The 14,841-nt window shown below is 40.0% G+C and overlaps 1 protein-coding gene across 1 annotated transcript in view; it reads right to left on the bottom strand.

Moving 5' to 3' along the window:
• Positions 1-1,645: 1,645 nt before the first annotated feature.
• Rnf214 (ring finger protein 214) overlaps positions 1,646-14,841 on the bottom strand; it is a gene marked incomplete at its 5' end in the record, with an annotated part of 38,461 nt that continues 25,265 nt past the window's right edge. The window contains 9 exon segments of the mRNA XM_013511026.1: positions 1,646-2,237; positions 3,298-3,393; positions 3,678-3,782; positions 3,988-4,120; positions 4,250-4,626; positions 4,922-5,020; positions 5,212-5,302; positions 6,391-6,479; positions 6,646-6,742. Of these exon segments, the coding sequence (XP_013366480.1) occupies positions 2,172-2,237; positions 3,298-3,393; positions 3,678-3,782; positions 3,988-4,120; positions 4,250-4,626; positions 4,922-5,020; positions 5,212-5,302; positions 6,391-6,479; positions 6,646-6,742 (1,153 nt within the window). The 3' untranslated portion in view covers positions 1,646-2,171.

Raw genomic sequence — 14,841 nt, 5'->3', positions numbered from 1 at the left:
GCTTTCACCAGGAAGTAGATAAACTACCTCCTCCTCCCTTTTTCTCTATTCCTTTGGCTTCAAAGACTTTTGGAAAATAATATATACATAACTTTTCCCCTTCAGGCAATCTGAAATTTCAATAATCTTGCTCTGGATAGGGCAAGATAGGGACTCAAACTAAAGAAACAATATTCTTTATACTCTCACCAATTTCTAAATTCTGGGGAGACAATTTAAAGATATTATAGGGAGTCCAGGGCTACTGAAAAATTGAAGGAAGAGAAAAATCTTAAGATCACTGGATGTGGTGGCACACACCTATAATCCCAGCATTCAGGAGGCTGAGGCAGGAGGATCACAAGTTGAGGCCAGCCTGGGCTCATAGTGAGTTCAAGACTGGCCTGCACTATTAAACAAGACCCTGTCTCAAAAAAACAAACAAAAATTACAAAAAATGAATCCCCCAAGTGAAAAGAACAAAAAAACTGGTCTTCTATTTGGCCACCTTTCTTGTTCATGGCAGTACCAAACTGGAGACACTAACAGTTTACTGACCAAAGAAAGTAAGCCATCTGACCTCTAAAGAGTTGAGTACTCAGGCCACTCCAATCATTCTACAAGATGCCAAGGAGATCCTGGGAAATCCAGCTACTTAAATTGATGCTGGTCAATAAACCTGGGCAAGTAAGACAAGAGAAAAGACAAAGCATTCATCCATGAGCTGATAGGCAAGGATGAAGACAAAGAAAGGAAACGGTTAACAAAAACAGAAAGGGGAGGGTTTAGTTGCATCTGAATGGCAAAGTCTTCATTACCCTGATGTGGACTGCCAGTACCAATAAGCATTTCTAGTCCCAGAATGGGAAAAGTTCAGTTGCTAGTAATATAATGATGTCTTTCCTCTGGAGTGAATTTTTTAGTTTACTTTCAAAACAGAAGCGAGCTAAAGCCATTTCCTGTAGGAGGAAAGATAAAAGGATAGAAAAAAAAAAAGTCGAAGGTCCAATAGAATCACAGCCTTCTCATGTATAAAACCTAAAAGCCAGAAGTACTCAATTAGCAGAGGTGGGAAACATCTAGTTCCAGATAGCGGTCCACAGAACAGATGATTTATAATCCTGAAATCCCACCTCCCTTCTTTGTATCACTTTGGTCTCCATTTTTCCCAGGGAAGGAAACATGTCCGCATAGCTTTCTTGCTTCCAAAATTAAAACCCAGCATCCCAAGGTCCTTCTGCAAGTAATTTTGCACAGACATCTTTTCACCCCAGTGCCTGTCTGGAACTCACCCATGGTCACCAAACAACTTGGCTGTAAACCAACTGCCTTAACCTTCAGGGGGAAGGGGTTAGCTAGACTAGGAGCCCAGGATGAATAGGATGAGATGAAGCCTTCACAAGGCTGACCTGTCAGAGCTTGATTAGAAGCCAGGCCAGTGGTAGCAAGGGATGATTTGGCCCAGGAAAAACTGTGGTTTATGCTCATTTCTATCCAGGAAGTAGAGTAGACAGAAACTTGTAGAGGAAATGGAACCTGGTTATGTTGTTATTCTTGGACTGTGAATTTTACTGATGTAAAACAAAATACTCTGTAAACCTAATGTCTATGTATAAATAATTAAAATTAACAGTAAACTATTCAATGAAAAGTCATACTACTAGGATTACATTTTTTTCCTCAGAGTCTCACTTTATCTACTTGAAGTGGAGTGGCTAGAACAATACTGAGGGTTTTGGAGGCTCTTGGTAAGCAAGGCAGCTGGTAGGACAGCACGTAAGCACCAGGCTTCAAAACAGCACACATGAGCCTTAAGAAATGGATTACAGACTGAGCCAAACCAAAGCACGATGGCTTTAGAGCAACGACAGCAACTTCTTAGATATATCTGAAAACAGCCCTAGGCAAGGATATCATAATTTCAAGGCCAAACTAAATAGTATCTTCCCTACAATCTGCACCCCCTAAAGAACTACAAGATAAGGGGGAGGGGACAGAGTGTTTCTGCATTATATACATACTTTCATTTACGAACATTTCAATACAGACTTTCTATACACACATTACCTACATAATAAAAATGTACATGGCGTGAGTATATGTCACTGTATAAATATAGAGTTTTAGAAATCTTGAACCCGCACTTCCTGTTCACATCAGTTTCTCCTCTTCTTCCTCCCCAGTCAGGTCCGTCATTTAAGAGTTGGACAAAAGGGACAAGTGTCATTTGTGTTGGTCTGCGCCCAGAATTTGATACACTGGAAAGAAAGAAAGACACACCTCAGGTTTTTCTGGGGAGAACAAGGGAAGGAAGGAGAGAATGACGTTAAGGTTCACAAGGACTAAGCCTGAAGTTCTCACTGTGGGGGACCAAACGGGATATTTCACTGGCTCTTACCCAAAGGAATCTTCAGAGCAGGTGAACCTGTGGATTTTACTAGGACCAGAAACAAACAGCTACAGTAATAAGGGGTCTCCCAAAGCTGCTTTTGTTGAGTATCAAACGAGGCTTGTTCCTTATGATCCATTTGACCTGAGATGAGTTTCCACCTAATGCTCATCACCTTCAAATCTTATTCAGGACTTTTTCTTTTCTTTTCTTTTTTTCTTTTTTGAGACAGGGTTTTGCTATGCAGTCCAGGCTGGCCTTGAACTTACTTTGTAGCCCAAGCTGGCCTCAAACTCATAGCAATCGTCCTGCCTCAGCCTCCTGAGCACTGGGATTACAGGCGTGCACCACCACACCCAGCTTGATTTTTTTCTTGTTTAAAAAAAAATTAGTTATCAATTCAGTTTCTAACTCATGGAAAAACAAAATGAACAAACTGAATAGCTATGAAAGAACCCTGCTGCTGAGAGGCTTACCTCTGCACAGTAACAAGGAGAACAGGAATGACTTGTGAGTCAGTGGAGATAATCCCTCCTAGGCAGTCCTTCAGGCTAGTCTGTTAGTGGAGTTACTAATCTCACCTTCAGGCTCCCTATTCTATTTCTCTCATCTAAGCCACATCTCTTGACAATGCTACATTGGAAGAAATGATTGAAATACAGGATTACTTCTTACTGTCAATTTTCTAAGAAAGTGACTTACAATGCTCTAGTATGAACTGCTTACCCAGTTCTTTGAAAGGAAGGGGATAAAAAGAAGCAGGGAGATCCTCACTGCAGTATTCTGAATTCTGCTGATGTTCAAGTCACAGTTTACTGAAAACCTTATGGTTAGATATTAATGATTAGCATCAACCCAATAAAATATTCAAGAAAACTTATCCCTGCCGTAAAGAAGAGTAGCAAATGAGGAAGGTATGCAGCACCCACCTCCTTGTGCAACACATGAGAACAAGCCATTGGATGCAGCTCACTGGGCTGAACAAGTTTCTGGCACATAAGACACAGCTTGCAAGTGGCTGGAGCCTGCAGAACAGAAAAAGCATAGTCACACAGTACAGAACCTCTGGGTCATTTTGCCTCTTACGCCCCTGGCCCTTCTATTATTTCCAGTAGCATAATGATTTTACACCAGAAGAAATAAAAGCCCAGAGACAGATTCTTGCCAAAAGTATACGCATATTCCCACTAAGGCTGCAAACAATGCAGCTGACAGGATGATGTTTTCTTCATTCATGTCACCTGAAAACCCACTCACTCCACACCCTCAGTTTCCCCAAGTCCCAGTATTAAGAGAAAAAGAATCTTACATGTGAAGACCTTCCAGGATATGAAACTTGAGCAGAAGGCAAGAACATTGGGGTACTGATTTGGGCCAGTGGAGCAGGGTACAAGGCCCGGATCCGACCAAGTGGCTAAGGGCAGAAAAAATTTTCAGAGTAAGGGAAAAGAGTGTAACACAGCATTTAGGAAAAAGAAATCATTAACTTCCCAGTATAGCAAAGCAGAAAAGTAGACTGGGTATCTGTGGTTATCATGTGTTTTCTTACCCACAATTCTTCTGAAGTCTGCCTCTTCTTCCACCCCTCAGTAAGCCTGAAGCCTTCCCACTCCTCTTACCTGAGTGCTTGCTGCCACCCGCTCTTGCTCGGCCAGTCGTGCGGCTACCAACTGGATCAGTTCCTCCATGGTCAGGCCGGCCATGGTGGTACGTGCTATCTTGATTTGCTGAAGAATGTTGGTCATCTGAGCCCTAAGAAAGGAAAGTGTTAATAGAGAATCTACGCTATAATCTTGGGGAACACCCATGAAACCGCCCCTATTTCAAACCAGAAGCACTGCTCTGAGAAAGATGTTTTAGTTGATCCTGAAAGATACCTACTTATTGCACTGTGGGAACCGAGTCAGCAGCTTCTCCAGGATCTTCTCCAGTTTGTCTACTGGTTGGGGCCGGGGAGTTTCAGTAGAAGCCTTAATACCACCCAAGCCTGGGGGAGGCGGGATGGAGGCAGCAGGAGACATGTGTGGACTATGGGGGCCAACAAGGGAACCCAAGCCAGGGCTATTTCTCCCATGGGAGCCAGGAAGGGGTGGGGAAGGCTGGCTGGACTGAGAAAGGGCAGGGTTCAGGATTGGGAAAGACAAGGAACGAGGATCTGCACTGGGCATCACCATGGGCATTGTGACCTGCCCAATGGAGAAGGGCATCCGAGGAGCCAGAGAGGGACTGGGCTGAAACACTTGAAGCATGAAGTCTGTCTGTAGAGGGTAAGCAGTAAAGGACAAGAGAGAAAGGAAGACCATTTAGAAAACTGAAGCAGACATCAGTGAGCAACTCTTGCCTTAAATAGGAATGGTCCCAATACGTTCATAAAAATGACAAATACAAGATTCTGACTATGTGGGGCTGGGGATATAGCTCCGTGGCATAAGTGCCTGCCTGGCAAGCGCAAGGTCCTGAGTTCGATCCCTGGTACCGCAAAAAAAAAAAAAAAAAAGATTCTGACTATGTCACAACACAGAATGGGGTGGTTTCCCCAAACCCAGCCCTTACCTCTGAGGGGGGTGGAGGCAAAGTGGGGGTAGGGATTTGAGGAAGGCTGCTCAGCTTGGCTCCATTCCTCACTAGCTGGATATGACTATTAAATTGGTCCTGGAAAAAAGAAAAAAACAAGATAATCTTTTACTACTAGTTAAGTGAGCCTCTGGAGAAAGTACATCACCCATTCTCAGGAAAATCGAGCAGTGGGACAGGTCTTAAGGGCACACACAGCAGGTTACCTTCTTCCTGTCACAGTGTTAAGCACAACTGAATGACTGCACCTACTGGGGTAGCAAGCTTACCCGGACGTTCTTTTTCATCATCCGAACTCCATTCAGTCTCGTCTCCCACTCCTGTTTGGAACGAACTGTCTCCAATGTTGGAGGAGTTGACCTTTCAAGAAACCAACAAGCATTTACAGAATTAAAAAAAAAAGCCCAATTCCTAACTGTCTAAGATAGCAAAACAGCAGCTCAGCAATGGGTCTTGAGCAGGTGTAAAGAAGCTCAAGAGTGTCATTTGCCTAATTTTGATTGTATTATCTTTTAAGCCAAGTACCTGAGAATGACAGCAATCTTGCCTGTCTAAAATAATGCCACGGGGTCCTCCAAATCCCATGACAAAACGCAGAAAGATGACCATATTGGAAAAAAAATCTCCAAAGACCTTTGTTATGCTTTGACAGTTTAACAGATGTCATTCATTCAGTGGAAAAAATAAAAGAAGTACAAAACTTTAAAACTATAGAAGGGAGGGGGCTGGGGATTTAGCTCAGCGGCAAAGCGCCTGCCTGGCAAGCGAAAGGTTGTGAGTTCGGTTCCTGGTACTGGACAAAAACAAAAACAAAAACAAAAACAAACCAAAACAAAAAAAACTATAGAAGGGAAGCAGTAAGAGTGAGGAAGTTACAACAGAAAAAAAAACCTCACTGAGCATTTACTGCTGCACTAACACAGCTTTAATATTCCTACAGGGGCCAAGGGCTTAGCTCAGTGGCGCAGCACCTGCCTGGTGAGGTCCTGAGTACGATTCCCGGAACTCAAAAAAAAAAAAAAAAATTCCTATAAAGACAGAGTAAGTACAAGATGTGCTGGCCTAGTTTCAAAAACCTAAAACACACAAGTAAACTACTGGGTCACCATATCTTTTTTTTTTTTGAGACAGGGTCTCACTATATAGTTCAGACTGGCCTTGAACTCACTACACAGCCCAGAGTAGTCTTAAACATGCAGTGATTCTCCTGCTTCAGTCTCCTGAGTGCTGGGATTAAGGTGTGTACCAACATGCCTGGCCTAAATCTTTTTTTTTTTTTTTTTTTAAACTTAGCATCAAATCCAGGGCCTTCACACTGAACTATACTTCCTGCCCTTTTTAGGTTTTTTCCTATTAGTGTGTGTTTGTGATACATAATAATTACATTCATCTTAGAGAATTGGTATATATACACATGTCACTACAACTTAAAATGGCAAGGAACTTACTTGAGGTAAGTAAGGTGCAGTTCTGCTTCTTTTTCTGCTTCTTCTAGTTTCAACACTAGCAACTCTTTCCGGCTCTCTAGTGATAAGATCTAAGGAAATGGCGTGCACACACACAAATGTCTTATTAATTTTCCATATACAAAGCTATCTCTGGATAGTTAAAACAAATGTGCGTGGCTCTTCTAATACTATACCAAAAGTATGCACCATCTAGAAGCCCCGAACTAAAGGTTTCAAGGTGTTAGCTGTTCTCACCTCTGCCTTCCAGGCTCGCTCTGTCTCTTCCATAATGTTCCGATTTATTTCACCATCCTGATTCTTGAGTCTATCCAGTTCCATTTCCCACACTTCTCTGTAAGATTAAAAAATAATAAGAGTAATAAATAAATGAATATATAAATACAAGAACAAGACTAAGGTAGGAGAGGTAAGCCTGTTGAAAAACACCAAGGCAAAAGGAAACTCAAAATTGATCTGCCAGGTATGCTACAGAACGCCTCACACTCAGTACTGACTACAGACATAGATAATGTACTATAGCATGGTCTGCAATCCCATAAAAGTCCTATATTTCAAGGAAAAAATGTCCACATCCCCACTTGTTGAAGTACTGTTACCTAGAGCAGGCAGAACAGGGTCTCTCAGAACCAAAACCCTCCACTGGAGGTAGAATGTTCTATGTTCAGGGGGTCTCAACACCTTTATGGCATTCCTCTTTTTCCCCACTTTGTCTTTGCGTATGAGTACTAAAGACTATACATCCAAACACAGTGTGCCACTTAACATTCCTCTCTAATGCAGCAATCAAGCACACATATACTGCCGGGCATGGTGGCACACGTCTGTAATCCCAGCACTCGGGAGGCTGAGGCAGGAGGATCCTTGTGAGTTTGAGGCCAGCCTGGGCTACAAAGTGAGCTGAAGGATCAGCCTGAACTGCATAGTAAGACCGTCTCAAAAAGACCAAAAAAAAAAAAAAAAAAAAGCACACATTTTCTTTTAGCTATAGTAAACGTTCTGCAAAGGCAAATATATTCTCTTTCTACCTCAGAATTTCTCATTTTCTTCAGTTTACTCCTTTCTTACCCACTCCCTGCCCTCAATTCCCTTTTTTACAGTATAATCTTCACACTCAGGATAAAGACAACCAACTGTTCCAGTGTGACTAGTACTAGTTGCTAGAATATGGAGTTTTCTGTGCTAAAACTGGGACATTCTGGAACAGAGCCAGCAAAAGAATTTCCTTTTTTTTTGGTCTTTTGAGACAGGGTTTCACTATGCAGTTCAGGCTGGCCTTGAACTCTTTGTAGCCCAGGCTGGCCTCGAACTTCCAGCAATCCTCCTGCCTCAGCCTCCCGAGTGCTGGGATTACAGGTGTGTGCCACCACACCCAGCTAGAATTTCTTTATATTACACTTGATTACAGTAAGCTTTATAGCTCAAAGAAGTGATTACCCATATCACTGGATAGAACGGTATTAAAATGTTAAAATTATTTTTACCAGACTTTACAAAGATTTTAAAAAAAGGAATAGCTTGAGAAGAGTTATATCTTAAGGATCCCCTTTTCTCTTTAGTAAAACAATTTTATTCCCCTTCCATATTTAGTAACCTTACATACATATTTGAAAAGGGAGCAATTCATTAACAGAAGTTTCTGAGGCTACTTCCCCTTACATACTTTGTTTTCACCCAATTCTACACACACCTCTACACACACCTCTGCTCTCACATAGATAGTGGGAGTGGGTGTGAGTGTGCCCGCTACTCACAAGGTCTATTCACCTAACAGATTTGAGTAGGTGAGCATTTTCTTCTTTAATTTCCATGTATTTTCCCCAAATTAACTTCTTGTCAGAGACACAATTCTCTAGTAGTTCTTTAGACAGAGGTTTATAGGTGGCTGTGTTTTCCTGCTAAAACATATATCCCTCAAGTTTCAAGACGTTCAAGAAGTCAGAATCACCTTGGTGTAAGATGTGAAATCCATCCCAGAATCCATCAATAATCCACCGACCTTACACTCACTCTTTGACGATGCAATAATTACAGGAAAATATGCCAGACAGTTGCATTCTGTGATAGATGCTATCCTTGAAGATTACAGAGGCTCAATCAGCTTCTGACTTTCACACAGATTGTCAACTACAAACACACTTGTATTAGAAAATCTTGCCAGGAGCGGCGCCACAGGCCTGTAATCCCAGTACTGCGGAGGGTTAGGCAGGAGGACCACTGCGAGCTGAGGCCAGTCTGGGCTACAGAGTGAGGCCCTGTCTCAAATAACAAAATCCAACTTCTTATGGCAACGGAGAATTCTACATATTCACACATAGAAAATCTTATTTCTCTGGGCACTCTAGTCATATTTGCCTCACTGCTATCCAAGAAGACAAAATGAATTACTAACTACCACAACTAAATAGTTAAGGAGTTCTTAAACAGTTATGAAAATACTCAGCCTCATCATATGCTGACTACCCTATATCATAAGCATCAGATTTCTACCTCACTAAAATATATTACTAAGTTACAAAGCAGAGTTAAAAAAAAAAACTGCCCATAGTAGATGGTCTCAAAAAAATCCTTGGCTGGATATGGTGACACATGCCTGTACACTCCCAGCAGTTGGGAGGCTGAGATAGGAGGACTGCCAGGCTTTCAGGGTTAACCTGGACTATATAGTGAATTCAAGGCCACCCTGAACTACACAGCAGGACCCTCTCTAAAAAAAAAAAAAAAAATCCTTAGCAAAATAAACACACTGGGTATATTTAACTTTGGTCTAAAGTAGGCATGGTTGCACAAACCTGTAATCCCACCTATTTAAGAGGCCGAGAGAAAAGAATCTTGAGTTCACAGTCAGGCTGGGCAATTCAGTGAGACCCTATCTCACAATAAAAATAAAAATGGGTATAGCTCAGTGGCACAAGCTCCTGCCTGGCAAGCGCAAGGTCCTGAGTTTGATTCCCAGTGCCACAAAATAAAATAAAATAAAATGGGCTAGGGTAATAGCTCATGGTTGAGTAGGTGCTGCCTAGTACTGGCAAGGCCTGAGATCAATTGCCAATAAAAAAAACGTGCGCATACACACATACACAGTCTAATTTCTTTCAGGTCCCCTGCATCTGTTATTTTATATAGCTACTTTACGGAACCAGTGGGTCAAATGAGCAAATTCTATCACACTGTATAATTCTGACTTATTGTAGGTCTCAATAGGTTTGCATAATTTTTTAATGAAGTTTATTTTTGGTCATGTAAACTATACGAATTACAAAAAGCTTAGAAAACAAAACAAAGTCTAATACAGAGTTCCCAACTTTTCCACATATAGTTGTATACCCTACACAAGTTACTTAATCTTCCCAGGTCAGTTTCTTCATCAGAAACGTAAGTAGCAACCACATCACAGGATTGATGAGTTACTTGAGAAAATACAGGTAAGAATCTGACATGGTACTTAGTTGGAAGTATCCAACAAATACTATTTTTTATTAAAGATTAAAAAAAACTAAAAAAAAACACCCAACTCAATTTCTCACAATCATGCTACTCATAAAGAATCACTAAAGTACCTGTTTCTGGACTTTTAAAATATCTGCATATTATATAAGTGTAACATATACATATCTTATTTTACAACATACTGTGCTTTTCCATTTCATCAACTATTCTTCAAAATATGTGATTTTAATGACTATTATACAGATCTACCATTATTATTTAAATTATTTTCAATTTCACAATTACAAATAATGTTATAATGAGCATCTGCGCATGGGTCATTAATAGGTACATGACCAAAGTGATGTATTTAGACTGGAAAAGAAGCTAAACTAGCTAAGAGCAGTCTGGAACCAAACCACTCTAAATTCAAATCCTGGCCCTATCACTCCATACAACCTTAGACAAATCAGCCTTTCTGTGCCTCATGTCACTAAACATGGAGGGGAGGGGCTGAGGTTATAGCTCAACGGTAAAGCAGTTGTAAGGCCCTGAGTGCAGCCCCCAGCACAGGAGAAAAAAAAGGGGAAAAAAAAAAAAAAAGTGGCGGGGGCGGGGTAAAAGAATCTAACTTTTAGCCAGGACTGGTAGCACAAGCCTGTAATTCTAGTACTCTGGAAGGCTAGGGCAGGAGGATTTCAAGTTTGAGCCCAGCTCATAAAATTTAGAAACTTAGTAAGACCCTGTCTCAAAATTTTAAAAGGGCTGAGGATGTAGCTCAGTGATTGGACCAAAGGCTCGGTCCCCTCTTCAGTAGAGTAAAAAAAAGAAAAAAAAATTTAGTTCTTACAGAGATGTTATACAGATTAAAGGAACATCAAGAACAGTCTCTAGTATACAGTAAGACCTTCATCGAGGTTAGTAATCATGTGGATATTAGTACATCTTTCTTCAGAGAAACTAAAGACAATGAACGTTTTTTACACCAGAGCAGTGGTGGAAACCAGGGCGACACTGACAGAAGTGGATGCTAAGCATCCCATACAGTACTCCCAGCAGTGACAGACAGGACTGAGATCTGTTGACCCCTCAGCCCAAAGGCCCTCCTTTCACAGTACAGGACACACTAGGCACGGCCAAAGAAAATACATCAAAAAATAACACTGTGGGGGGCTGGGGATTTAGCTCAGTGGCAAAGCGCCTGCCTGGCAAGCGCAAGGTCGTGAGTTCAGTTCCCGGAACCAGAGAAAAACCAAAAACAAACAAACAAACAACAAAAAAAAATAACACTGTGGAGAGCTAACTATACAGAGGTTGCCTGCAGCACCCATAGTATATAGTTCCTGAATTTGAGGCAGGTTATGAAATTATTTTCTCTTAAAAATGAATGTAATACAAACCCATATAGGATGAATGAGCTCAGACAGAAGCAGAAAAATTAAACTGGGATGAATTTCTCCTTAATCCAATTTAATTCAACATCTACTGACTAGCCTAAGTGCTTGCTAGGTATCCTAAAATCTGCGATATAAATATGCCCAGTTCCTGTTCCCAAGACACGCACAATCTAGTAGTCTGCCAAGTGAACAAAGGAAAAAAGTATACTCTAGGCAACAAACAGTATGTGCAAAAGCCAAAGGGCACAAGCTAAGGAAATGCTGGAGGTCGCTCAGAAGACAGTGAATATACAAAGCTAAACTCAGTTCTATGGTCTGGGCTGGGGATACAGATGAGTACCCAGCATAGAAATCAGCACATGCCACCCCTAAATATATTTCTTTGCATAGCAATTATTTCAAGCTGAGATTTTTGGTTGTTTTGTGGCCTGAGGGGTTGAACCCAGAGCCTCCCACATGCTAAGCAAGTGCTCTACCACTGAACTATCCCCTACTATCATGCTGGTTATTTTGAGGAACTGTAGACACAGGAATAGCTCTGAAAAAAAAAATCCCTTTTTTGTATAGGAAATTTTCATTAATAGAAGTATCTCTACCAAGAAGAGGTCTGCTCAAAAATAACTTTAATACTGAGAGCGTTTTGTTTTGCTGCAGTATTGAGGGTTGAACCCAGGCCCTTGCATATACTAGGCGAGCACTCTACCACTGAACTACATCCCAGCCCTTTCCATATTTTATTTTTGCCACAGGGTCTCATTAGCTTGCCCAGGCTGACCTCAAACTTGTGATCCTCTTGCCTCCATCACCTGAACAGCTGGGATTACAGGTGTGTGCCAACTCTCCCAACCCTAGGAGACTTTTACCTGCATAAAAACATCATCATGTATTTCTTCCCCTGACCATTTCAAACTTTCTCTCTGCCATCCCTTAAAAGGCTCAAACCCTGTTCCTTTCTGAGGCTCAGGATTCAGCAAAGGCTTCAATAATCTGGCCCTCTGAGTCTCATATTTTTTGTCAGACTCATAGGCTTATCCATAAAGCTAAAATGGCTTTTTTCCTCATGTTAATGTCTCATGTCAATTTAATTCATAGCCCAGCCAAAGAACTACAAAGGTAGAGCAAAATCATTTTTCCCTCCCCTACAATAAAAATCATAAATGGATATGTATCTAACAACACAACTTTAAGATGGAAGAATTAACAGGAAAAAGAAAAAAGACTGTAACTTAGTAACTTTTACATCACTCCTTAAGCAAATCACAGGATCAAATTTTATAAAATATAAAAAAAATACAACAATGTTCTATGATAAAAATCCTTAAGGAAATATTAGTAAACTGAATTCAGTATCATATAGAGAAACAGCAATGTATCTTATTCATATTGGGTTTTTCTAGAAATGAAAGGCTAGTCTAATATCCAAAACTAAAGCCAGGTGTGGTGGCTCACACCTGTAATCCCAGCACTCAGGAGGCTGAGGGAGGAGGATCATTGCAAGTTCGAGACCAGCCTGGGCTACAAAGTGAGCTCAAGGCCAGTCTGAACTGCATAGCGAGACTCTGTCTCAAAAAGACATAAATAAATAAATAAACAAATAAATATAAGTCACCCTATTAAAAACTATTTGATAGTTGTAATAGATTCAGAGAAGACTCAGATAAAGTCAAGTGCCCTTTCACATTAAGAACTCTCGCAAAATTAGAAACAGAAAGGAACTTCCTCAATTTTATGGCTATCTACAAAAACCCTATCGCTCATGTAATCCCACCACTCAGGAGGCTGAGGCAGCAGGATCATGAGTTCAAGACGGGCTACATAGCAAGTTTAAGGCCAGCCTGGGCTACATAATGAGACCCTGTTTAAAAAACAAAAAAATTTATAGATAGATATACACACACACACAAGATAGTGAAGATACTTATATTACTCATTTCTCTTAGTTCACTGAGAAGAAAGGTTTGTGCTAATATTATTTGGATAGTTAAATGCCGCCTCTATCTTGTACTCAGTAACTAATTTAAAGATAACAATATGCAATGTGTTAACCATTGTTACTCTCCTATTATCTTGTTTTGAAATTTTATTTTTTTTCTTTAAAATAAAATTTTAAAAAGTAATTTAAAAAAATAAAAGAATGAGAAAAGAAAAAAACCAAAAACAAATAAATAAACAAACAAGCAAAAACCATATAGGGGTTAAACCTTTTCCCCTAAGACCAGAAACAAGGCAGGATGTCTATTGTACCACTTCCACTCAACACTGTACTGGAGGTCAGAGCCAATGCAACATTTGTAAGAAATAAAGGTTTAGGAGTTTGAAAGAAGAAATAAAACAATATACACATATGCCATGATTGTTTATGTTGAAAATCTTACAGAATCTACAAAATAACTAATACATGAATTTGGCAAAGTAGCAGATATAAAACTAACATATAAAAATAAGTTATATTTTTACATACCAACAGCAAAGAACTGGAAAGCTGAAATATTTTTTTATTTCTTTTATCAAAGAACAGAAAATATTTAAGAATAAATTTAAAGAAAGATGGCCAGCTTAGGAAAGCTGCCTTTAAATTTCAGACCTCAATGCTAAAAGAGAGCTGCTGAAAAGGTTGCTACTATAGTTCAGAAGAAAGGAACAGAGTTAAGTAATCAAAAAATGCCTCTTCTTGAAATGGATCTATCCATCTTCACAGAAGAGTTAGAAAATTCTTAAAATAGAAGGCATTAAAGAGAGATAAGGTAGATAGTGTTAGAGCAAGTGGAAGACTTTTTAAACTCTAGGAGTTACTACAAATATGTAAGTGGAATTGCTCACAAAATAAAAGTACTGAAGTAATACAAAACACAAGAGAAATTCTCAAAGAATGCTAAGAAAAAGGCACAGGAGTCAAGACATGAAAAGAGCAGACAGTGAGAGATGCAGAAGGCTGGTCCAGAAGACATAATCGACTTACTACGGAACCCCTGAAACTAAGGACAAAGCAAATGAAGCTGAAACAGTAACTAAGAAACTAATTCAAGAAAACCTGCCAAAATTAAAGAAAAAAGAAGGCCTACACATGAAAAGGACTCTAGGGGTACCATTCAAATTTAATGAAGAAAAAGCAATACCTAAACATACTCTATATAGTGATTTTTTTTTTTTAAATTTCAAAGATAAAAGTGTTACAAGTAATATACCCAGACAGAAAAATCAGGTTACCTACAGAGGTTCAAAAGTCAGGCTGACCTCTCAGATTTTTTTCTCTTACAATTCTAAATACCAGAAGACAATGGAATAATACCAACAGAGTTTTAAGGGAAAATAATTTAAGCCAGAATCATATGCCAAATTATTATTTCTGTATGATGACAACTGGAAGACATTCTTAGGTACCAAAGGATGAAGAAAGTGTATCAACAAAGAACCTTCTCTGAAAAATCTGCTCAATGACTGACCACAACCAAAAGAGAACACAAAAATAACTAAAGGGTAGGGAGACAACTGTATGAAAGATTTGATAGTAAGCACTAACATATTCCTGCTGGCTTGATCCACCAGTACTATATGCAAGACTGTCCCATTAAGTGGCTTATACAACTGGTGGTACTCACAACTGTCC

The sequence above is a fragment of the Chinchilla lanigera genome, unplaced genomic scaffold (genome assembly GCF_000276665.1).
Source record: "Chinchilla lanigera isolate Chin_1 unplaced genomic scaffold, ChiLan1.0 scaffold00011, whole genome shotgun sequence".
Lineage (NCBI taxonomy): Eukaryota > Metazoa > Chordata > Mammalia > Rodentia > Chinchillidae > Chinchilla > Chinchilla lanigera.
Note: the sequence above shows the minus strand (reverse complement) of the source record. Positions and strands in the feature narration are given on the sequence as shown.